The 23799-nt window shown below is 40.6% G+C and overlaps 2 protein-coding genes across 3 annotated transcripts in view; one reads left to right on the top strand and one right to left on the bottom strand.

Annotated features, from left to right (window-relative positions):
• Positions 1-13693, bottom strand: part of utp20 (UTP20, small subunit processome component) — a 34337-nt gene extending 20644 nt beyond the window's left edge. The window contains exons 1-21 of one of the 2 annotated variants that reach the window (XM_023350612.1): positions 13505-13693; positions 13259-13339; positions 13112-13178; positions 12081-12213; positions 11785-11973; positions 11209-11290; positions 10985-11122; positions 9959-10114; positions 9739-9879; positions 8686-8820; positions 8524-8601; positions 8268-8446; positions 7107-7232; positions 4075-4163; positions 3761-3866; positions 3535-3685; positions 2592-2654; positions 2341-2508; positions 1516-1592; positions 1286-1365; positions 28-277 (exon numbers count right to left, since the gene is read on the bottom strand). In XM_023350612.1, the coding sequence (XP_023206380.1) occupies positions 28-277; positions 1286-1365; positions 1516-1592; positions 2341-2508; positions 2592-2654; positions 3535-3685; positions 3761-3866; positions 4075-4163; positions 7107-7232; positions 8268-8446; positions 8524-8601; positions 8686-8820; positions 9739-9879; positions 9959-10114; positions 10985-11122; positions 11209-11290; positions 11785-11973; positions 12081-12213; positions 13112-13178; positions 13259-13339; positions 13505-13555 (2540 nt within the window). In that variant the 5' untranslated portion in view covers positions 13556-13693. The remainder of the gene's footprint in view (positions 1-27; positions 278-1285; positions 1366-1515; positions 1593-2340; positions 2509-2591; positions 2655-3534; positions 3686-3760; positions 3867-4074; positions 4164-7106; positions 7233-8267; positions 8447-8523; positions 8602-8685; positions 8821-9738; positions 9880-9958; positions 10115-10984; positions 11123-11208; positions 11291-11784; positions 11974-12080; positions 12214-13111; positions 13179-13258; positions 13340-13504) is intronic. The other variant, XM_023350613.1, reaches the window with a different exon arrangement.
• Positions 13694-16120: 2427 nt separating this feature from the next.
• Positions 16121-22192, top strand: slc5a8 (solute carrier family 5 member 8). Its single transcript, XM_014469575.2, has 17 exons — positions 16121-16486; positions 16570-16689; positions 17665-17730; positions 17832-17883; positions 17994-18061; positions 18456-18494; positions 18817-18932; positions 19891-20031; positions 20112-20241; positions 20313-20401; positions 20519-20628; positions 20727-20794; positions 20901-20987; positions 21152-21363; positions 21450-21550; positions 21636-21724; positions 21800-22192. Exons 1-17 carry the CDS (start codon positions 16256-16258, stop codon positions 21914-21916), a joined length of 1836 nt encoding a protein of 611 aa, XP_014325061.1. The 5' UTR covers positions 16121-16255; the 3' UTR covers positions 21917-22192.
• The last annotated feature ends 1607 nt before the right edge of the window (positions 22193-23799 follow it).

The following is a 23799-nucleotide window of genomic DNA, read 5'->3' as shown; positions in this document are numbered from 1 at the left end:
CTCGCCCTGTTGCGGCGTTCCACCGACCTGATGAAGCGGAGCAGCAGGGGGCTCAGTTCTCGGCTCCGGGGCTCCACCCTGTCCGGGAACTGCGCCATGGCTCGCCATAGCAGGCCGCGGAAGTTGGGGAAGTCGGTCCGCTCGTCGGGGTCGGAGGTCAGCCGGAGCCGATCCAGGAACAGCACGCCCACGTCGCCGCTTTCAATGACGTCGCAGCCGGGCTCGGCTCGAGGGGCCGACTCTTCTTCTTCTTCGTCGGTCACACCCAACTCCTTCTCTGTAGCGATTTTTATAGAGATTTTCAGAAAGATCATCTAAACATAAGTGAAGAATTGTGACGTGGAAGGAAAACTTTGATCTATTCACAAATAAAAATCTGTATTTATATTTTGGACACCCGTGAGTAAAATACTTTTTGGCCAACATCAAAAATACTAAAACACACCAGCTCAGCTCTAAGATACGGCGGTGGCAGCATCATGCTGTGGGGGTGATTTTCGGAGGGCAATTCTGGAAGAACAGGAGTTTAAAAGGCCTGACGCTGAAGTTGACATTCCACCAGGACAACAACCTTTAACATCCAATCAGAGCTACACTACAAAGCTTCAGATGAAAATGTATTCATGCATTGGAGTGGTCCAGTCAAAGTCCAGATGTAAATCAAACTGCAGTACTGCAGCAGAATGTGAAAACTGCAGTTCACAGATGCTTTTCACTCAATCCGACTAAGCTTGAGCCATTTTGAAAAAAATAACAGGCAAAAAATTTAGTGGAATTTTTTTTTTCTTAAAGTTGCAATTGCAAGGTAATAGCACTGGGAGGCTGCTGCAAATTTTTAAGATTTGTAGTCGTCAAAAATGTTGCCCAAACTTTGCTGGTTTATCAGACGAAATCCTTGCCACAACAATTGGATTCAGATCCTGACTTTAACTAGACAATTTCACCACTTACATTTGCTTTGCTAACCCCTTGTAGCTCTGTGTGTTTATAGCCACTGTCCTGCTGGAAGATGAACCCAACTTTCTGTAAGAAAAATAAAAATAGCATCCCCATAGCATCATGCTGCCACCACTATGTTTACGCATGTGAATGGTGTATCCATTTGAATGTTCAGTGACATTTTTTTTCTATTTTTCTTCACAAATTTTCTTAAATATTTCCTTCCTTCCACATATATTTTGTGCTACTTTTCGTCAGGCGACAAATAAAAGTAGGCACACTGCAGTTTACTACTTCAGCAGTGTGAATACTTTCTCCAGGGGGTCGTGAATGCCGCCCTCCTCACCTGCCAGCTCTGCCACCATCTCCAGATGTTCATAATAAACCCCCCAGAAGTATTTGTTCTCCATTCCTCTGGCATGGCTCCTGAAAGAAGGACAAAGAAACGAGTGATTTAGAAAAAAAACGACAGCCATCTACTGAGCTCAGACCAGCGCAGCAGCTTCACAGTAAAAACGCAGACGCAGCGCTCGGTACCGCAGCGATGGATAGAAGTGTAAATTCGGTCGTACTCACACCACAAGTTCAATGACTGCATCCCACAGCGGCCTGAAGTTGACAAACAGCATGGCAATGAGATACCTCAGAGGGGCCTGGGGGTAGGAAAACAGTGTGCTGTAATATCAGACTTATTAGAATGTTAATTCAAGAAACATTTTTGATGTCTTTCTTTTTAAGTACACTTTTCTTTTTATTATTCACAATGCTTTTTTGTTTGTTTTTTTGACAGGTTACAGCTCTCTACGCTTTGCTGAATCACCATGGTGACATAGAGTTTTATGATGACATTCCTATGGTACTATTGTGATCACAAGAACTACTTGTTACACCTATTTTTACGTTACCGTAAAAAAGGATGTGTCACAGTAATTATAGCCCCACAAACACAAATACCGCTCTTGATAGACATTCCCACTTGTGATATGCCTCTTTAGGACACAGGTCACATAAAGAAGTGTGACATAAGGCATTACTAAACTACAGATGGTGACTTTATTTTTAAACTTATTGACATTTATTTATTAATGCTTTCATTGAACAAATGGGAAAAAGACCTATCAATCTTGACAATAAGCCCAGTTTTTGAGATCTTAAGTTTAACTGGAATTCATTGTGACAACAATAAGTCAAAACTCTTATCACAATAAATGATAAACGATACAATAAATTCTCATTACCAAGGTGAGACTCCCTAAAAATGTAGAAAAACAGAGGGGGAAAGCCCAAAATTATTTGATTTGCTGTCCCCTCCCCCACATTAATAATTCAATTCAAAAATACTTTACTGATCCCAAAGGGAAATTAAATGTTGCTACTGTAGGTGGTGATGGCAGCGGGTACCTGCTGGAAGGTGGCGGGCGGCCCCCGCGGCAGGCAGCGCTGCACCAGGTCATGCCTCAGCTTCCGCAGGTGGAGCAGCTTCTCCCTGTAGTCCTGCACCGACGCTGGGACCAGCTCAGCCAACAGGCAGACGGCGAACACTGACTGCGCCTCCACACTCTCGTCATCCTGAAGAGAGAAAAATGAAAAAGGTTACCGACACCTTAGCATCTAGCACCTTAGAGGCAGCGAGAGTCGATCAGCAGCAATACCTCGCTCTGCGGAGGGAGCTCAGCCTCAAACTGGGAGAAGATCCTCAGCGTCAGCAGGCGGATCTGCGGGTGGAAATTAATTAATTAATTCATTGTTGCAAATAGGGATGCAAGTTATTGATTAATGAGTTTATCTAAAGTTGATTGTTCTTGTCTGACTAATTGGTAAACGGCCATTTTCTTAAAAACCTGAGTTTTCTCTTGTATTAGGAGGGTCGACTGTCTTTCCATAACATGAAGGGTTACATTTTTCATAATGCTGAATTTTTTATTTTTTTTAAAGCACGTTATATACACATTTTGGTGTCAGTTGTGTTAAATACTGACTGAATAAACATTTAATTGTGGTTATCTCACGTGATTAAATGTATGCATTTTTGCAACAAAACAGAAACTTTATATTTTGCTGAATATAATGCTGAAATAAATAAAATATATGAAAACACTAAATCTCCCACGAACAGAGATTTTCAAGTACCGCCTGTAAAGAGGAGCGCTAGCTTGATCGAATTTATAGCAGAGAAATAATTTATGGTCGAGACGTTGAAACCACTTCGCTATATAACACGACTGAATGGGCGCTATTAACGTTTTAACTCAGGAACTTGTTGAGTGTTTATATTTCAAAACAGAACCATAAAAAGTGCATTTTCCTCCCACCAACGGACTCCGTTTCGACTGTTTCTCTTTCCTGTTATGGAATAGCGCCGCCATTTTTAATTCTGTATCTGGCTCCGTTTAAGGGTGACCAGTGGCGCCCTCTGCTGGGTGGCGGCCGAATTACAACACTAAAAGGCGGTTTAAGAGGACGTTATTAGTTATCATTGGAACTAATTTTAATCTAATAAACCATCAATCAACAATTAATTGTAACTCGATAGATTTTTTTTTTTGCACCGTTGTAAAATTTGTCAGAATGTTTTTTGTTTAGTTGGAAACAAACCTTGGAAACGTTTGAGGAGAGGTTGGAGTGCAGTTTGTCGTAGATCTCCAGCAGGACAGCGTGGGACAGATGCTCCGATGCGCCACTGAGCGACAAGCGGGTGTAGTACAGGTCTCCTAGCAACAGAGCCGAGATGTCTGTGGGAAACCGCCTGCAGGAGCGACAGGGACAACGTTAAAGAGAAATATCAAGTATCAAATGATTACAAAATAGAGGCCGTGCATACCGCAGGACAGAGTGGACCTTGTCCACAGACAGCAGGGAGAGCAGCTGGGCAGAGCTGTCCAATGAGAGGAGGCAGCTCAGAGCCTGTGTGGCTACAAACAGAGCAGCTGGAAGAAGAAAACACATTCAGGCTTTGTTTACATCTCACAACAGTATTTGCTGCATTTTTACAGACGAAATAATTTAATAATCATTGATCTCCATTGGGTTCTCCTTTAAAAACCTTTGCGCTACTTTTCATGACAGCGTGAAAACATCTTTCTACCGGATCGTACAGCACGGCTTGAAAGGGAAACCGCTGGCATGCTCGCATACCTTTTCCCATTTTCTCCGCCTCGATGTCCTGGAGAAGGTGATTTAGAAAAGCTGCTACAGAAGGGAGGACTGCAGCAGGAGACAGAGGTCTAAAAAAAACAAAACAAAAAACACAAAGAGAGACATAACTTAAGTACTAAAACTGGATAAAATTGTGACAATATGGCAGATTCTCCCACTAGATGAAAGCCGCCGTGTGTTGTGTGACATTGGAGTTGTTTCTTGGCCTTTCACATTTTGCTGGGTGATACAATCTCTCAGTAATTATTGCGATAAACGATAATATTCTTGTTTTGAGGCCATTTTCAAGTAATGTAATGATAATGGCATAATAACGCAAGTTCGCCCTCTCTACAACCAATACAATTTTTCATTTTGTAAAGAACACATAACACTGGTCCAGGATGATATTTTAAATATGAAAACATAAAAACACAACAACCAACAACTACAAATAAAATTGAAATAAATACCACACACGACCAAAACCACGGAACTATTTATTTGCCCTCCTAATTTTTATCCATGTTGAGTTTTTCAAGATACTGAGATTAAATGTTATACAACATTATGTATTTTTGACCCGACTCAACTGAATTGAATACTAAAGGACTTAATTGTTCACTGAATACATTCTCAAACTGCCAGTATCTTCGGAGAATTACATCTCCGAAGATACTGGCATTTGCCCTGTACAACCAGGGGAAAATGTTAGATCTCTGGGTAACGTTTAAAGCGTCAACAGAGTCCACACCTCCAGAGAAACGATACTGAGAAACGTTTCTGAATGTCATTTCTCAATATTGAGAAATTACATGGAGAGTTATCATTTCTTTTACCATTTTCATATTATTTACCTTAAGTGGTGTTATTTGTAAAAAAAAAAAAAAAAAAAAAAAAAAAACCACAAAAAAACAAAGAACCAACACAAAAAGAGCAACCCAAATCATCACTGATTGTGTGAACTCAGACTTCCAGCAACCTGGATTCTGCACCTCTCTTCTCTTGCTCCAGTCTCTGGGACTTTGATTTTTAAATGAAATGCAAACTTTCATTTAAAAGAAGATTTGGGACCACTGAGTAATGGCTGCAGGTAAGAAATATCCCTGATGTTGGTGTTCGGGATATGAACTAAAAATCTCCTTGTACTGCTTATGTGTAACGAAAGGAATAGTTTACATTTCCTCCTTTTCTGTGCTCCCTTTCAACTTATCTGACAATTCAAGGTTTAAAGGTATTTGAAATTTTGTGATTTTAATCAGCCAAAACTCTTCCCAGCTCCCCACCATCCAAAGGCAGAGGGAATGATTTTCCAAAAACCCGGTGAGTCTGAGGGATGCGGATCAGCTGGGTGGGACTACTGAGCCTAAAATCTGAGAAACACAGACAGAAAAACACAGAATAGAACTAAACCCAAAAGAATCCAGGAAATGGTTGCCCTGTTTGAATGTTGCCTAGCAACAGGTTTAAGGTGATTCATATTGCTTATAAAAACCAAATGGCAGAAAAACATACAAAATTTTTTAAAAAGACTAAAGCTTGATTTTTTTTTGTTGTTTATTTAAAATAATATGACCTTAACGAATTATCAACTTCAAGCTTTATGGACCCTTTTAGCTCTTTTAAAGTCAAGATATTGTTTTCTCTTGAGATGTACAGTTTCTAAAAAGTGCTATTGTGAATAGACAATCAGCTTGTCTATTCCTTCCTTTTTTGAGGAAGGAAGCTAAACCTGCTGCAGTTGTTCTATAAGTCTGTCGTTGAGAGCGCCGTCTCTTCAACCATCATCTGTTGGGGCAGCAGCACCAGAGCCAGGGACCTAAAAAGGCTCAGCAGCCTGATAAAGAAGGCTGGTTCTGCTCTGGTGACCAGGTAGCTCCCAAACAAGACGACATCCAGGTTCTACTCCAAGAATTATGGAAAACCCAGGCATCTCTATCGGAGGAAATTGAAAAAATAATTCTGGCAGAGAAAAACTACGAACGCTGCTTTGCACAGCTCCAGCTGTATGAAAAGCTAAATGCTGAACTCAAGCAAAGCATGCTGGACACAGAGATCGCAGAGCTGAAACAAAACAGTGAACAAATGGCCTCAACAAGAGAAATAGCTGAGAATCAAACAGCCACTGTCAAAAATGAGATTTATCTGAATGAAGAGTTGCTCCCTAAACTACAAGTTACTGAAGCAGAGAAGGTCTTAGAAACACAACAAAACGCAGAGCAGCAAGTGGAGAAAAAGCTGTCTAGGAAAACTAGATATAAGAAAAGGAGAAAGGCAGCAAAGAAAGCTGCGATTGAGCTGGAAACCTGTGAAACTCAAGATTCTGGCAAAAATGCCAAGACTCTGGCACCACAAACTGTTGTAGAAACAAAAACAGAGAACCCCCAGACAGTGTTTCAGCAACAGGAGACACAACTTGCAGCTTCCTCCGAAATGCTGAACGATCAAGAGGTAAAAACTGTGAAAGAAGATGTTGTCAGTCTGAAGAAGAGAATAATCCAGAGGAACCGATTTCACTGTGGAGGCGTTTTAAAAAGGCCATCACTCCATCTTGTCTGCGCCAATATAAGAACAGGAGAGGAAAGCAGCCACAGTAGATCTACTACAACATGGGTCTGTGGCATCTTAGATTTATCGGAGAATTGGGGGCGAGGTGAGAGAACTCTGGGCCTCCATAATCAGTTTTGGTTTTCATTATAGTCTAGTTTCAGTTTTGGCCTGTGGAGTGGATTTATGAATGAAAATGATAATGGCATAATAACGCAAGTTCGCCCTCTCTACGACCAATACAATTTTTCATTTTGTAAAGAACACATAACACAGGACCAGGACGACATTTTAAATATGAAAGAATAAAAACACAACAACTATAAATAAAATTGAAATAATTACCACACACGACCAAAACCGTCTGTAAACAAAATTGCCCTCCAAAACATATCAATCGTGGAAATGGAAATTATTGAGCTCGTTTTAATTTATTACACGATTAATTGACCAACTGCTTATCGCGACAGGTTTCGTTGTTTTACCTGAGGTGCGCCAGCAGAACCAGGGCGGCCCAGGGCAGCGACAGGTCAGAGACGGGGCGCTCCTCTGGGAGTCTGATCAGGGACAGAACCAGCTCTGGAACCGTCTGCTGGTCTGCCTCCTTGCTGCTAACAACAAAAAACAAAAAAAGATTGACTTTAATATACCTTATTAGGATTCCATGTGACAAAGGTCAAATGAAGGAAAATGATTCAAGGATTTTCAAAGATTTTTTTTTTTTTCCACAAATAAAAAGTGTGCCATGGATATGAACTGAACTCGACCCCCTTTACTCTGATACCCCTAAATAACATCCACCGTAAGCAATTCCCTCAGGCTACAGAGGTTTGTTAGAGAATAGTTGCGCACTTTGTTCCAGCTCATGCTAACACTTCACATAACCATAAACACACCACTGTTATTCCCAGCATCGTGCAACTAAGCATTATTTTAGCTATCGATTAATCTATCAATTTATAACAATGAATACATAAAAAAAAGCCACATTCTGCAGAGATTTCATTTAAGCTTCTTTTACACAATATTATAAATAATAAAAAGATGCAAATCAATAATTTTTTTTTTTTTTTAATTAACATTATATATTTAACTTTTCCTCATAGCAAAAGCTGATTAACAGGAGATTTTTTTCCAGAATTTGAACCAGGTGAATATAAAACTATACCATTTCATGAGTTTCGGGTAGAACGTGTTTAAAGATGAAGGTATTTCTTTATCTTAAATACAAAATGTATATAATTTTGTACAGTTCAGGCCTAATTAGTGCTCTGAGTGTATCGTTCTTTCATCAACTTGTCTCTTTCTGTGTCTACATGATCTAGTTAACAATTAATCGATTATGAAATTAGCTGACGATTAATCCAGATTAATCCAATTAATTGATTACCAAATTAGCTGATGAATAATCACTGTTAATCTGATTAATCAATTACAAACTTAGTTGACGATTAATCATGTTTAACTCTTTATGTTGTGGGAATCATTTTCCTTAGGGACAGTAGAGTTAGTCAGTCATTAAAAGATTAATTGAGCTAAATACAGAACAAGAACAACCTCAACATACAACCTGGGCTTCGTTTTTTTTTTTTTACAAATATATAAAATCCTGATGATGGGACAGTTAGAAGCTTCTGGAAGCTCACCTGGTAATCTGACCGGTGAACAGAAGCGGGTAGGTTTCAAAGGCCATGGAGCCGTCGGTGGGGGGCGGGGCTTTGGCGAGGATCAGCTCGACCAGCGCGTGGAGAGCGCCGTGCCGCGACGGGGCGTCTCCACGTCCCAGCAACCCGGCGGCGAAGCGCAGCAGGCTGGGGAGGAAGAGCTGGGAGCGAATTCAGTCCGTAAGAGAGAGTGGACGGGAAACACAAGAGAGCGCTCAGGAAACCAGTGGAAACCCACCTGTTCGAACTGGTTCATGGTGAACATCTCCTTGCTGAACTCCAGGATCAGATCCTGCTGCAGCCTGCTGCTGAATATCTGGTGAGCAGACGGCGGGGGTGAAGCAGATTTTAAGGCAGAAAGGGGGACGGGAACGTTGAGGTTTTAGGTTTGCTGCTGCACCTTGTGGACCGTTTGTTGGATGAGCTCGCTGGGCAGGCGGAGGTTCTCCCCGAGCAGCAGAGAGGAAACGATCTGGAGGAGGAGGCGGGAGCAGGAGGCCGACAGGGAGGAGCTGTCTATCATCCGCACGCACATCTGAACATCAGACAGGCCAAGAAACAATCAAAAAGTTTTACCTACATGGTTTGGAAAGGAGACATTTTCAGACCTTACAAGTAGGGCTGGCCGATTAATCGATTTTATTGATTAATCAAATTGATCGGTTAATCAAATTTTGGGGTTTTGAAGATATAATTATTGGAGATTCTGAATTTCTTTGCAGCTGTGCATTCTGTGGGTTTCCACAGTTCAAAGTGATGTCAGCACACCCAGGGCGGCCATCTTGTTTGACAAGCGTGTTGTACAAATTCTGTTTATTTGGACTTTGGATTCAGATCAACTTTCTGACAAAATATTATGGTTAGACTCTGATTTATTTTTTTTTTAATTTCGAGAATAAAGTCACAATATTGCAAGAATACAGTCGTATGAGAATAAAGTCGAACTAAAGTGACAATAAAGTTTTACCTTTACCAGCATAGAGTCGGAATATTAGGAAAATTAAGTGGCAGAACTACAACATGAAAAATAGCAAAATTTAAAATAAGGATCTTTTAATCCTCATTTTCAGCAGCGGGATTTGAAACGATTGTGCAAACGACTGAATCTATGTGGAAGAAAGAACCGGACGGACTACACTGGTCACGTCAGATATGAATAATTCTAGAAGATTTTTTTCTCAAAACATTTTCCTTGTAATTTTAGAACTTCTAAAATTAAGACCTAATTCTCAGTTAAACAGACATTCTTGTTCTGCATACTGAATACTTCAATTGACAGAAGGGATGATTGAAACAAAAGTCACTTATTGAAAATATTTTCTGTCCCTTTTAATTAATTTTTTAAAGAAAAGATAGCAAAAAATAAAAAAATAAATAAAAATTTGAAGGTTATATTTTGAAGCCATATCGCCCAGCTCTGCTTATAAGCCGACCAATCCGAACATTCCCTAACCTCGCAGACTGTCTCCGGGTTGGTGACTTTAGCTCCGCCCCTGTGGGACACCAGGGTGTGGAGAACAAACAGCAGCCTCTCCAGCTGCTCCGCTGCCTCGTCCGTTTTCCCCGCGGCCTCCGACAGCTCCTCCACACTGACCTGAGACCGGAGGACAAGTGAATCCCAACTTCCAGTTCTAAACCACAGAGTGGGTTTCTCTTTGCAACAAAGGTCTGACCTGCAGCGACTCCCATAGAACCAGGAAGTGCTCCTTGTCTACATAGCCGGCAGCTGCCTGGACCATGTGATCCAGAGCGTCCCTGACGGCGTTCCAAGGCAGAGAGACGCCCCGGCTGGTTGTGGGCCCGAGCTTCCGCCATGCAACAGGAAGAGCCTGAAGAGAGTCAAAATATGAGTCTTACTGCAGCTCTATAGATCAAATCACAGGTCAATGCATTTATCACATGCTGTTATGTTCTATTTACTCCACATTATATCACATTAAGGCATTTTCAGAACATGATGCAGAATACCATGAAAACGTCTTTAGGATTTAGTGCAGACTCACGTGGGCTGAAGACAAACAGCATGCCGCACTTTTTAGATTTTACATCTCAGAAATGTTAATAAAAATTAATTTTTTACAAATACATGATACTTGGTGTTGGTTTATTGCAACAGCAGAAAAAAAGACAGAAAAAGATTTAAATGAAATTCAATGATGCTTGTGAGCAACCTGACAATTTGTGAAAATGTTTTAAAAGTGGAGTAAGGTGACGATCATCTGGGCTTATTTTGCACTTATTTCACAGAAGAAAAAAAATAAAAACGTGCAAGAGCGGCTTGGAAAAGAAAAGATTCAAGCTGTCGGAATGGCCTAGTCAAAGTCCAGGCTTGAAACTGTCTGACCCGATTGTGGTAGGATGTTAGGACGATCAATTAATGCCGCCAATCAAACTGAGAAGAGTGGGAGCAGTTTCCTCCATGTTGACGTTTCAGACAGGAAACGTCTGAAACGTTAAACAGCTTTATTACTAACCCTTTGGCCTGATTTAACAAGTATTGGTGAAACTATTTTATTATGCTTTTGTTTAATTAACATACTGAATCAGCTAGAAAGGAAGTCAGCGCAGGATGGCTGAAGAAAAAGAACCAGTAAGACATCAAAAATGTTCCTTTAGCTTGTCTGAAAGCGTATTTCCCCCTTAGATTTCAATCCCTTCTCGTCTCAAGCGCGAGAAATGAAGCTAAAAGCGTGACTTACTGTGGCGGCACAGGAGTGGAACATCTTCCGGACGCCTTTGCACATCTCGAAGAGCAGCTGACCCGCGCCCTTCACCTTGTCAGGGTGCTGGTCCAGGTCGGAGAACATGTGATTCAGCAAAGCGTCGAGATCTGGAACCTGTCAACAAACAAAAACATAATAATACGTGGGTATTTAAAAAGAAAGAAAGCTACACAGCATTTGTGGAGGGCAAAGGGACCCACCTTTCTCATCAAGAAAGAGAAGCTCTCGGCTGCAAAGTTGCGGATGTGCTCTTTCTTGTGTGCCAGCAGTGTGCTGTAAAGACTGTGGAAGGAAGGCATCGCTTTAAAACAGTAAAGTCAACTGCTCAAATCTGCAAACAACAATCCCTGAAGGCTGCTGCAGAAACACACACATTGCTTTTAGAATAACGGTTAAATAGGAAAGTCAGGGGAAAGAAATCAAATGAGAATATTGTTATTTTGAGACCATTTTGAACTAAAATAATATGGTATAGTAACTCAAATGTAAAGCAAAACTTTAATTTAACACTGGAACTAGAAAGAATATTAAATAACCAAAATAAACAAGCGATAGTTAAAACAACAATAATTTAAAATGTATTATGACCAAAATTGCATTTCCAAAAAGTAATAATGATTCAGTGTAGACAGGGAATACAGGCTAAAGTGGCAGGTTGTGCCCACTTTCATTTCTCAAAATGCCAACTTTTGAACAACATTAAATGAAAATGATTCATTTCGATTTGTCACGCAATTAAATGACTTATTGCTCATTGTGAGAGGATTAATCATCACCTGTAAATATTGGTCATGTCCTTCACCATGAGCCTCCACAGGTACTTGTAGAGGTAGGAGAGGCAGGTGAAAGCCCACTCCAGCACCTCCGTGTCCTTGGTGTCCAGCAGGGAGGTGAGGAGGAGGAAAAAGTCGGGGAAGTGTGGATAAAAGTCTGTCTGCAGGTCTCTGGCCAGCTGCACCACCAGACTGGAGAGAAGGAATAACAAAGGATTTTTTTAAAAAGATGAAAATGTTGGTGTGTGGAACTTAAATACACCTGATAAAATGTTGGATTGGGAGGGCGGAAAGCTTACTCCAGTAGGGGCTGGTAGGCCAAACTGTTCTTGACTCCCAGGTGAGTTTTCAGGCTTTCCACTATGGACTCCTGGTGGAAAACCAGCATGTTGAAGGACTGGCTCTTGTTCGACACCTCTTTTAAAAATGTAGCTGAGAAAAATGGAAGAAAAAAACAGAGAGAGAGAGACATCACCAGTTGCTTTTTCATTACAAATGTGCGCAAATACTTTTCTATATTCTATATAATGTAAAAAAACAAACAAACACACAATTTAGCAATTGCAGTGTTTCAATTAAGTAAGAAATTAAATTAAAGCCATGCGTGAATAAGCTTGCTCAAGATATAAAGTCATTCAAAAATAATGGCAGCCGACGGATGTAAACAGTTGCATGAAATATATTCATAATCCCATCTGCCCATCAGCCATCAGAGGAGACGTCCTCTGATGGCCGATAGGCAGATGAACGCGTTTGTCTCCTCTGAATAAGACAAAACGTTTTTGTGGACAAATAAGTTTTGTGGAAATTGTAGTCTGCCGTATTACAGAAGAGCTTTGGATTCAACACGTTGGAATGACACACAACTTCGCAAAAAAACCCAAAACAAAAACAAACCATTGACGTCTCCGTACTACTTCCTGTTCTCTTTTTCCTCATTTTTGTCAGCAGTAACTTCCGGCTCTTGATCGCGTGACTCATGTTGTGATCCGATAAAAGTGTTTTCATTGGCTGAAAAACCACCTAATCCAAGCGCAAAACTGTTTTCATTTTTTTTTAAATAAAAAAAAAACGTTGTTTTATTTTTCTTTTTTCAAAATTGGTGTTTCCATTAAGCAAATTTATTTTCATAATGTCAATTCAATTTGGTTAATTCAGACGCAGCTAATGCCACATAAAAAACACAAACCTTTAACTGCTCCTTATCGTTAGTAGTGAAAACTTATAGTGAAAATGTTCCCACCCTCTGTTGGTTTTCGACATAAAATACATCAAAGCGTGTGTTTGTAACTCAAAAATAGGAGTGCTGATGCATAGTAAACCTACTCACTGAAATGCTCTGTTAAGTTGAGGTCTCGCCATTTTGTTAGGCCCTCTGAAAAGTAAGTCTCTACCTCCTGTGAAGAGAGCAAAAAGCTGCAGTCAGATTAGAAACGGTGGCGCTCAGTCAGACGGAGAGGAACTGTCGGGATCAAACCTCAGCGTTGGCTCCAGTTCTGTCGATTCGGTGGACGACATTAATGTTCACATTGGCGAGTCGTTCAGCAAATGTGAGAAACTGAAAAGGAATAAGGCAGAATTGAAAACAGAGATAAATGAATCTCGTTCAGCTTATTACGCCACAACTATACATATATATGTGTGTGTGTGTGTGTGTGTGTGTGTCAGGTCAACATTAAAAGCTGTATTAGCATCATGCTACGTCCAGTTCCCAGTCTCTCACCCTGTAGGTATTCTCGGATTTGTGATACGAAGACTTGGATTTCGTCTTCATTTTTGCTCGCTAGCAGAGGGCAATAGTATTCCGGAAGCAGATAAATATTTCACCGTGTTACACGGGCTGCAGTTTCTCTCTTTAGCTGCGGGTAATGCTACAACTGTTTACACACACGCCGACACATGGGAGCAGCCATGTTGGACAAAGCATTGTGGGTAAAACAGAAGAAAAAAAACGCTCCTCGTGGCGGAAACGAAGATGATTAAACAGAGAGCGCGCGACTCATATAATTTCCGGGTTCGTTTGTTGTTTCGCCGGTGTCTTTTTCGTCTTTTTTACACGAAGACACGGATTTAAAAGTTGCTTGTTAGTTTATGAGCATCTACTCATTTTTATGTGTCATTCTTATAGAGACTGGATGTGAATTTGGTTCAGTAGGGTGTTGTTTTTAAGACAAGGATGTTCAGTAGAGATGCACCGATCAGATGTTAATATCTTTCCTGATATTGAAAAAAAAAATAAATCTAGATTGGGTATCGGTGACAATGTGACTGATCCACAGACACGAATATGGACGGATCCAAGAGGACAGATCTAGTCAAGTCTAATTCTATGCTTTGTTATTTATTTCACACTTTCTGAGCCATGTGAAAGAAGGTTTTGAGTGTGTTGTACTGTAGAGTTATCAATACATTGACATTTGTGTACATTTTGGTCTGTGTTTATATATATATATATTTTTTTTAAATTCAGTCAATTCAGCTCTGACTTTCTTTATCAGATCGGTATCGGCTGATGCTAAACTTCAGGTATCTGTATCTCGCTACCGGACGTGAGAAAAGGGGATCGGTGCAATTTTAAAAAATGGGGGGGGGGGGGGTGTTGTTTTTTTACTTCTAATCATGTAAAGCACCTTGAATTGCCTTTGTGTTATTTATGGTCAGAGTGGTTTTGGTCTTGTGATCCATTTTTTGCTTCATCCAATACTTATAGTTGAATCATGAACATTGACTTTGGCTGTGGTAGGTGAGGCCTGCACTGCTATACATGTTGCTTTGGGTTGCTCTGTGTGTGGATGTGTGTGTGTGTGTGTGTGTGTGTGTGTGTGTGTGAGTCACTGATGAGCTGGTGGGTCAGCCACTAAGGGAAGGTTCACCACTGTTACATGTCTCCTACATTTACAGATAATGACTCACTGTGTTTCACCAGAGCCCCAAATCTTTAGGAACAGCTGTGGAACCCTGATGAAGGATCGGTCGCTTGGTCTTTCCTCTGTTTTTAAATTTCTTTATACATTTCAAAACAGAGAATATCTGTTTTCTGCAAATACACACCAAAAAGAGGTGTGTGTATTTGCCTCTTTTGTTGTTTTAGATTTTTCGTCATCAGACATTTTCATCTTTCAAATATATTATAATTGCTTGAAAACATTAAAACGTGCCTAAAAGATGTAGGGGGGAAAAAATCTCTACAACACTTTTGTATTTTTCAAACGCTTCCATTTTCAGTTCTGCATATTCAAAACAGCAACAACAGAAACATGTGCTCAATCTTCTATTAAAATTTCAAAGGCAAATTCTGTAAAAAAAAAAAACAAAAAAAAAAACAAAAACAAAAAACATCAGTTTGCATCCTCCAGGTTTGACAGGACACAATGACAAGAGAAGAAAAAGACGTTTCATGAAAGGAATGTGGGTAAATTGCATCTTTAAATTGAATTTGAGGGAGTGTAGCTTTTTTTTCCCTGAAAACACACATTAACCACAGACGTTACAAAAACAAAATAATAATCATTGTGTGGTTTTCTTTTGTATTCAATGCCTTTTAAATGCAGCAAGAGTTTTTGCTGCGGCGGATCAAATTGTGGAGAAATATTTCCATGGATAATAGAAGTTTTGGCTCTGAATAGCACACCTTTGTTTAGTTTAACTTTGAAATTCTTTTCAGATTGAAAAGTCGCACATGAAGCACGCAAAATCATATCAAAAAATCATTTAAAAAAATCCAGTTACTGGGGATAGCGTGTTTTCCACTAATTAATCTACTTGACTCCGGACACACACGCTTAACCCAGTTTTTTTTTTTTTTTTTTTTTTTGCACATTCCAAAATATCTGAAGAAATCTTAAGTTTACTCAACTGCGTCGTCTGACTCCTGGTTGCTTATCAGCTGCTACGGGAACACCGCGGTCTGGGATAAGACATGACAATGAAGCAGGAGAAAACAGATGGGAAATGGCGCAAATAACTACAAAACGTGTCTTTTTTTGTCATTGCTTGTGGGGGGGGGGGGGGGGGGGGATACCTAAAATAAATAATAAACGCAGGTAGAAAGGTTCACAAAAATATTTGAACTTTGATTATTATTTTTTTGATATCGCAAATATTTCTTGACCTGTTGGCTACACATGAACTCTTTCTCACTCACCCCCCCCCCCCCACTCTCTCTCTCTCTCTCACACACACACACACACACACACACACACACACACACACACACACACACACACACACACACACACACACACAGCCCTACTCATGCACACACACTCGCTCACATAAAAGGTTTCGGTCTGTGGCCCTGCTCTCAGCTCAGTGTTGAGTGAGCAGGTGATGTGCCAGGACTTCCATTTATGCACAGAGGACTGCCTGTTTCTCAATAATAATAATAATTTAAAAAAACACACCGGGGAGGAGCTGAGTTGCTTTCTAAGCAGATTGTTTAAAAAAAAATTAAAAAAAGAAAGAAAGAAAAAGAATGTCAGGGAGCTCTGTAGCCGGCTCTTTTGCTGTAGCAGACTATGTGGTTTTTGCGGTCATGCTGCTGGTGTCCGCCGCCGTCGGGGTCTACTTCGCCTGGACCGACAGGAGACAGCGCAGCGCCGGGGACTTCCTGACGGGGGGCCGCAGGCTGACCGCGCTGCCCGTCTCCATGTCCCTGTCTGCCAGCTTCATGTCGGCCATCACGGTGCTGGGGAACCCCGCCGAGGTGAGGCAGGCGTCCCGTCCCGGACGTGTTCAGGAAACGGCTTCGTCCTCCGTCGTCCTTAACAGGTTCCAACTCGTGTGCAGGTGTACCGCTACGGAGCCAGCATCGCGTTTTACGCCGTCTCCTACGTTGTCACAATGCTGCTGACCTCCGAGGTCTTCCTGCCGGTCTTCTACAAGCTGAGCATCACGAGCACGTATGAGGTCAGAGTGGTTGGGCGCGTGGTGTTTTATAATTCTTTGTAACGCGTGTAGCTCGCTCGTGCTCTTAAGTGAAACGTTCAAAGGCCTTACAGGACTTGGAATTATCGAAACATGTTTCGTCACTGCATTTCTTGTTCAACTTAGAGTCTGCTGCAAGGCAAAGCTGTTTTATGATTTAATAAAACGAAACAAAGCAAAAAAAAAAAAACCAAACTAGCTTATAAATGTTAGTTGACTAGAACAAGGTTCAGAACCAAATGGTAATTGTGTTTTTATATGTTTTCAGAACATAATATAGAATTTAGTCAAATTGTGGGAAAGATTTAAGTTGTTTTTATGACATTTTGTCTTCCAAATTAATAATAAAAACAATTTAACTAGGGGCACCATGTGACTTAGTAGCTAGATTGGGTGTATCATAAATGAAGGATATAGTTGTGGTTGTAAAAGTTTCTAATATTCTCTAAATTTCGATTGTTCACAAATTTGGCTTCTTTTTCCCCCTTTTTTTTAAAAAACGTTTGTCTAAGTTTAAGATGGTCATAACACAACGAAGCACTATTTTTCAAAAGTAGAATAATAGGGGTTTTTTTGTCTCAAACTGCATTTTGCAGACAAATGTTTTGGGGTTTTGATCCAAAGATGCATTTTGATGTCTGATTTTTCAAGTTCCCAGTCGGAATAACAAAAAAAAAGGGGGTGGGGGGAGTGACATTGTGGAGCCCACAATGTCACTCTGTCTCTTCCATTTGTAACATTTGATCATTTTCGGCATTCAAGCCTGTTTTATACTGATCCAAATCTCATTATTTCTCAGGGCCATGACACTGGGGGGTTTTGTTCGGTCCCAAACAGACCCGGGTGTTGCACAGGGGGGGGACAATGGGTGAACTAAAACAACTGCAAACCCTGGGAGGGTGACTGTTGGGATGTTAAAAGTCATATCTTCTTTCTTTTGGATCTGTTTCCATCTAGTACCTGGAGCTGCGTTTCAACAGAGCGACCCGTCTGATGGGAACCATGCTCTTCATTGTTCAGACAGTGAGTGTCGGGCCAGTGAGCACGTAATTACAGCTCACTCTGGGTAAAAGCACAAACCTGTCCTCCTGCCGGGGGATTTTTTTTTTTTGTTGCTGTTACAGATTCTTTATACCGGAATTGTCATCTACGCTCCGGCTCTCGCTTTGAACCAAGGTATGCGGTCAGATTCTTGCGTTGTTCTTAGCCCTTCTTGGCTTCGTCCAGATGACTGACCGTAGTTTCATGACCCCCCCACCCTCGCCTCTCTCTCTCTTCCGCTGCAGTGACTGGTCTGGATCTGTGGGGCGCCGTAATTTCAACGGGAGTGGTCTGTACCTTTTACTGTACAATGGTGCGTATTGAAACAAGCAAGTTAATGTAAAAAAAAAAATCAATAAATGGCAAAGATAACAAAAGTCAAATGATGGCCATTATAGACAGAATAAAAGAGAAGTAAGTTTCTGGGGAAAAAAAATCTATATTATTATATTATTAATCTCAGAAATGATTAAGGAAATTTCTACATATTAGATCGATCTCAAACATTTTGGAGAAAGTTTTGAGTTTCAAAAGTGGAAAATGTGAGACTTTGACATTTTTGAAACGTTCTTGTTTTTTCTACAAAATGTTTTAGATATATATTTTTTTGGCGGAAATTCACTCCTTTTTTTTCTGTCTACATTGGACCCAATGCTTCTTCGTCCACAGCTAATTTACAAATGTGCTTGTGCTTTCCATTGGTGCAGGGTGGCCTAAAGGCAGTGGTGTGGACCGATGTAATTCAGGTGGGAATCTTTAAAGGAAAACAAAAAACACCCTAATAAAATAATATCAGACACATAAAGAAGTAACTTGACTATATATATAGAACGTGTCATATTGTTTGCTGGTTTTGGTTGTACCACAACTGTTGGACAAAGACTGAAACTTCCAATTGCTTTTGTCTTGCTACTTTTCCATAAGGTCGTATTAATGAAGAGCAGAATTTTGTGCTATTTTGTGATTGCCGATCAAGTATAATCCTAATAAAATACACCAAAGTAATGCAACAAAAAGGGCATAAATGTATTTCGAAGCAATGTATAACAGCTCATTTTCTTCCTCCAGCTTGGTGTCATGCTTGCGGGCTTCCTCACCGTCATCATCCGGTCTGTAGTCTTACAAGGCGGAGTCATCAACATCATCTCTGACTCACAGCAGGGAGGAAGACTAAATCTTCTGGAGTGAGTATGGGAGACTAAATTGGTGGCCAGTGCACCAACTTAATGCACTGGCCACCAGTTAATACACCTCAACTGGGTCTGTGTATAAACTTGAAGAGTTTGACGTCTTTGCTGGATTACTTCAGCGAAGAAGAAACCTTAACTCGAAGTTTCCTCTATACACCTGTAATGTGAGTTTTGCTGACACAGAGTTTAAAAATATTGACTGATTGGGTGTGTAGTTGAGGTTTTCTGGTTTTACATGAGGATCATTCGCAGAAAGGGTGTTTACTGACTCATCTCTAGAGGCCTTTTCATTCACATAGCCGCTTATCAGCGGCAGAGTCCAACGATCCTGCGCCAGAAAACCTAAGGACCCACTCACACGATGACGTATTCAGCCATGACCCTTGACTAACATCAAAGCCAGGCAGGTTGACAACATTTCAACTCTCATCTGAGAGGGTCCAAACATTGTCACTTGTTTATGGCACTTTAAAGCTTTATTGGATAATCATGAAGGAGATTTGAATTGTCTTGCCTCTACGTGTTGACCTGCTCTAAAATGAGCTGTCATTAGATCCTAACATGTTAAAAGAAAGTACAGCTTTACGTTTTTTTTCTTTGTTCATTCTTGAATTAGAAGATTGAAAAATCCTCACTAACATACCATTGTGTCCTGCATTTTATCTAACAACAGAGTATCATCTGCGTAAACATGTAACCTGATTTGACTCGCAATGGCCATTGAAGACCCAAAATACATCTTCAAGCACAAGAGTATCAATGATTTTTGATAAACTTTTGTACTTATGAAACCTGAATAAAAATGTCAACTGATATCTTCACAAATTATTTGACCTGATTCAACACCCGAGAGGTTAGAAAACACAGTTAAGGAAAAGTTCATGGCAATCAACAAACTATCTATAAATTTCAGGAACATCCAAAGTAATCTCTTCGCTACTTTTCCCATCAGCTTTGATCCAAACCCGCTGAGGAGACACACGTTTTGGACTCTGTCTATTGGAGGGACATTCATTTGGCTCAGTATCTATGGAATCAACCAGGCACAGGTTCAAAGATACATCTCCTGCAAGAGCATGACTCATGCCAGACTGTAAGTTCTGCTCTCCAAAGGCACAAGTTCATCGGAGCGGGTCGCTAGAGCTTTTCATCTGATGTTTCTCTTTGTTCTAGTTCCTTGTTCATCAACTTGTTGGGGCTTTGGTCCATTTTACTGAGCTCAGTGTTCGCAGGAATGTGTCTATTCTCAGTCTATAAAAGTTGTGACCCTTGGACCACCGGACTTATTTCTGCTCCTGATCAGGTACGGGTCCATCAATGCATGAACCGATTGCTTTGTCTCCAATGACGATGGATCTTTTGATGACACCTTAGCTGATGCCATATCTGGTGATGGACATCTTGGGCGGCTATCCTGGCCTTCCTGGACTGTTTGTTGCGGCAGCTTACAGCGGCTCTCTGAGGTTCATAGCCATCTTTGAAAGCTCAGATATACACACATTTCTTTTCTTGTGTTGACTACAGCCTCTTTCTTTGAGTTTGTCTTACATGTCCTATGTGTTATGTGTTTGTATCCTCAGCACGGTGTCTTCCAGCATCAATGCACTTGCCGCAGTGACAGTTGAGGACATCATAAGACCGTACACCAACTTTTCGGAAAAGCGCCTGACGTGGATATCAAAGGGAATGAGTGAGTGGATAATTGCTTGCCCATGGTACTAATAAAACAAGTTGGGAGTTGAAAACTTTGATCGCCAACATGAAAGGCTTTCCCATTGTTGTCTGCAGGTTTTTTCTATGGGATTTTATGCATTGCAATGGCTGGACTGGCCTCTTTTATGGGAGGAATCTTGCAGGTAGCAATCTGCCCAAGCAGTTTTCATTGGTTTAATTATGCCAAGACATGTGTCAGATGGTTCGTGGTTTATAATAAGAACAGTTTGTATGATATCCTTTAAACAGGCAGCCGTCAGTATTTTTGGGATCATTGGTGGCCCTTTGCTTGGCTTGTTCACACTGGGGATTCTATGTCCACTGGCCAACTCTAAAGTAAGTCTGCTTTCATGTAGATGTAGCCTTTTGGTATTACACTTCTAGTAAACCATCGGTCTGAAGTCAGTGTTTAAAATGACATTATCTTAGATGTCTTGTGGTTTCTTAACGTCATTTGTGCCCTCTCCTATGAAAGGCTACCTTACTGTTCTGTCTTCCAGGGAGCTTTATCAGGCCTTTTGTCAGGTATGGCGTTATCTCTTTGGGTGGGCATTGGAGCTCAGATATACCCTCCGTCCAATGCCTTGAGTCAACCTCTACCTCTATCCACCGATGGATGCAATTTCACTACGGCCCATGGCTCGAATTGGACCTCCAGCGCTTTACCAATCCAGAACTTCACATCAGTGGCACCAGTGCACCACCATGACAAGTAGGTGTTTGAAAATGTTGGTCTCTGACTCTCCAGTTTGGCTCAACTTACTTTCACAACATTTACGTGAAATGTTCTCTCACCAGGTCCGTGCTGACCGACCTGTACTCTCTGTCTTATCTGTACTTCAGTCCATTGGGAACCATCACAGCGATCGGCGTAGGACTGGTTGTCAGCGTCTTGACAGGCAAATTGATCTTTCTCTCAAGTCAACTTTTATCTTTTACTGAGACTTTGTGATGCTCATTTTTGTCTGTTTTTGTGGATTCAAGGAGGCTGCAACCTCAAAGTGGAGCCAAGGCTTATCTTAAAGAAGGAAGACACAACCGTTTACCATTTCATCAAAATGTTTACAGGCAGAGTGAGTACTGCTGCACTGAAAAAAAAAATTATACCCAAGCTCTTATGAGATGCTGAACTTCTGTGTCCTGTTTAGATCAAGCGTCGAAGTGGACATCTGGACCTGAAGAAGGTCAGAGAGATGACCTTTGGCAATGCTAATCCCGCTTTTAGCGATTTTGAGCTGGACCTTGCCAAAAGAGGACTTTCTTGATATAAAGAAACCAATGTTTGGTCAACAATTTGTTTAATTATTTTTGTCTAGTCTCATCAAAAGGAATGCCAGTAAAGAATGAGAGAATATATAGGATTGGTAGCAACTGTAATTATATTTGCTGAAAGCCTTGGTTTCCGGGGTTCTTTTGTACAATTTAGAGAGCTTGTACCTTCCATTTGTACAAAATGTACATAATTCAAGCACTGTTTCGCAGACTGGCCAAAGTGTTACAGCTTAGAGCAAGGGTCTCAAACTCCAGTCCTCAAGGGCCACTGTCCTGCCGTTTTTAGATGTGCCACAGGTACAAAACACTGGAATAAAATGGCTTAATTACCTCCTCCTTGTATAAATCAGTTCTCCAGAGCCTTAATGACCTAATTATTCTATTTGGGTGTGGTGCAGCAGAGGCACATCTAAAAGTTGCAGGACAGCGGCCCTTGAGGACTGGAGTTTGACACCTGTGGCTTAGAGAGTTATCGCCAAACTAGTGCGTGTTTGAGAGAAACCATACCTATTCCTCAGCAAGCTTACTCAGTGTACCTGTCAAGAAGGCTTTGATAAGGTACAAAAATACTCTGTTGGACAGCTTGTTTCATACTACTGCCATTCAGACTAGGTTCTGTACACAACAAGGACTTCTGGTGACATTAGGAGATCGTCTGAATGAACAGTTTTATGTTGATTGTGAGCAGACACACTGGGTAAAAACAAAAAGAAAGACCTGCCTAAGAACTGGGCAGGTTACATATAAACTTCTTTGCTTGTCTCCAGGTCTTGGTGATCTATCTAGAATGATCATGTCACCTATTGCAATGTGTCCTCAGCAACCCTGTAAAGTGACAGGCCAGTTTATCTTTCTTTAGCCCAATGAAACCGTCTGCCAGATATGTTTTTGTGATTCAAGACATTTCCACTCTAAATGTTATGTAATTTGATGATTGTACAATGACTGAATATTCCATAAAGGGATTGAGAAACCCAGATCATCCTCGCTCCCTTTATAGGTTTTACCTAATGCGTTGATGAACTCAAAAGAATAACCAGCTCTCTAACAGCAGGAGTGTACAGGTGTGTTTTATCACAACCCCAAGTTGGGAAGAACATCTGCATTGACCTTTGCCCTTAGATCAAATGGATATCTCAATGCAGATGATTTTTTCCCCTCAATCCCATCTAGTTTGTGAAGTGCACTAATCCTTCCTGCAACAAAACTGGTTTACCTTAAAGAACTGACATATTTGTAGAGAGAAATCTCAATTTAAATATTCTTGGTATCTGGATATTGACTTCTAAGAGCCAATATATATTTTTTGTTCTCCACTTTCACACACAAATAGTCATTTCATTCATGAACTGAGGTAGGGCTGAGAGAGCAGATTATGAGGTGAATGGCGCCATCTGCTGGATGATAACGACTCTGCAACAACCAAGTTTGTAAAATTTATTTATTTTTTTTATGGATGGAACTTCTTTACATGCCATAAATTAGAATTAGCCACGACAACCACCATAACTGTAAAATCATGCTTGATTCATTTAGGTAGCACTCTGATCCGTTGCTACTTCTAGATAAAATATTTTGGAATAAAGTTTTACCCCCAAAATAAAAAAAACTTTTTGTTGCATATCTCAATCCAATAATACACCCAGTAACCTCTTCCTTAAACTTAGATTTATTCTCAACCATAAAATCTCCCTAGAACCTTGACTTTATTTATTTAAATATTTAGCTTAATTTTGGTTGCTGACCAAATGTCATATAATTGGTCCTGGTTGTGTATTTGGGAGAAATTCAATTTAAGCTAAATCCCAGGCTAAGCCATCCTGTCCCTAAAAAGTTCACAAATATGGAAATTAAAAACAATAAATCTCCTAAACAA

This window comes from Xiphophorus maculatus, chromosome 17, assembly GCF_002775205.1.
Source record: "Xiphophorus maculatus strain JP 163 A chromosome 17, X_maculatus-5.0-male, whole genome shotgun sequence".
NCBI classification, from domain to species: domain Eukaryota; kingdom Metazoa; phylum Chordata; class Actinopteri; order Cyprinodontiformes; family Poeciliidae; genus Xiphophorus; species Xiphophorus maculatus.
This window is presented reverse-complemented; position numbering and strand designations above follow the sequence as displayed.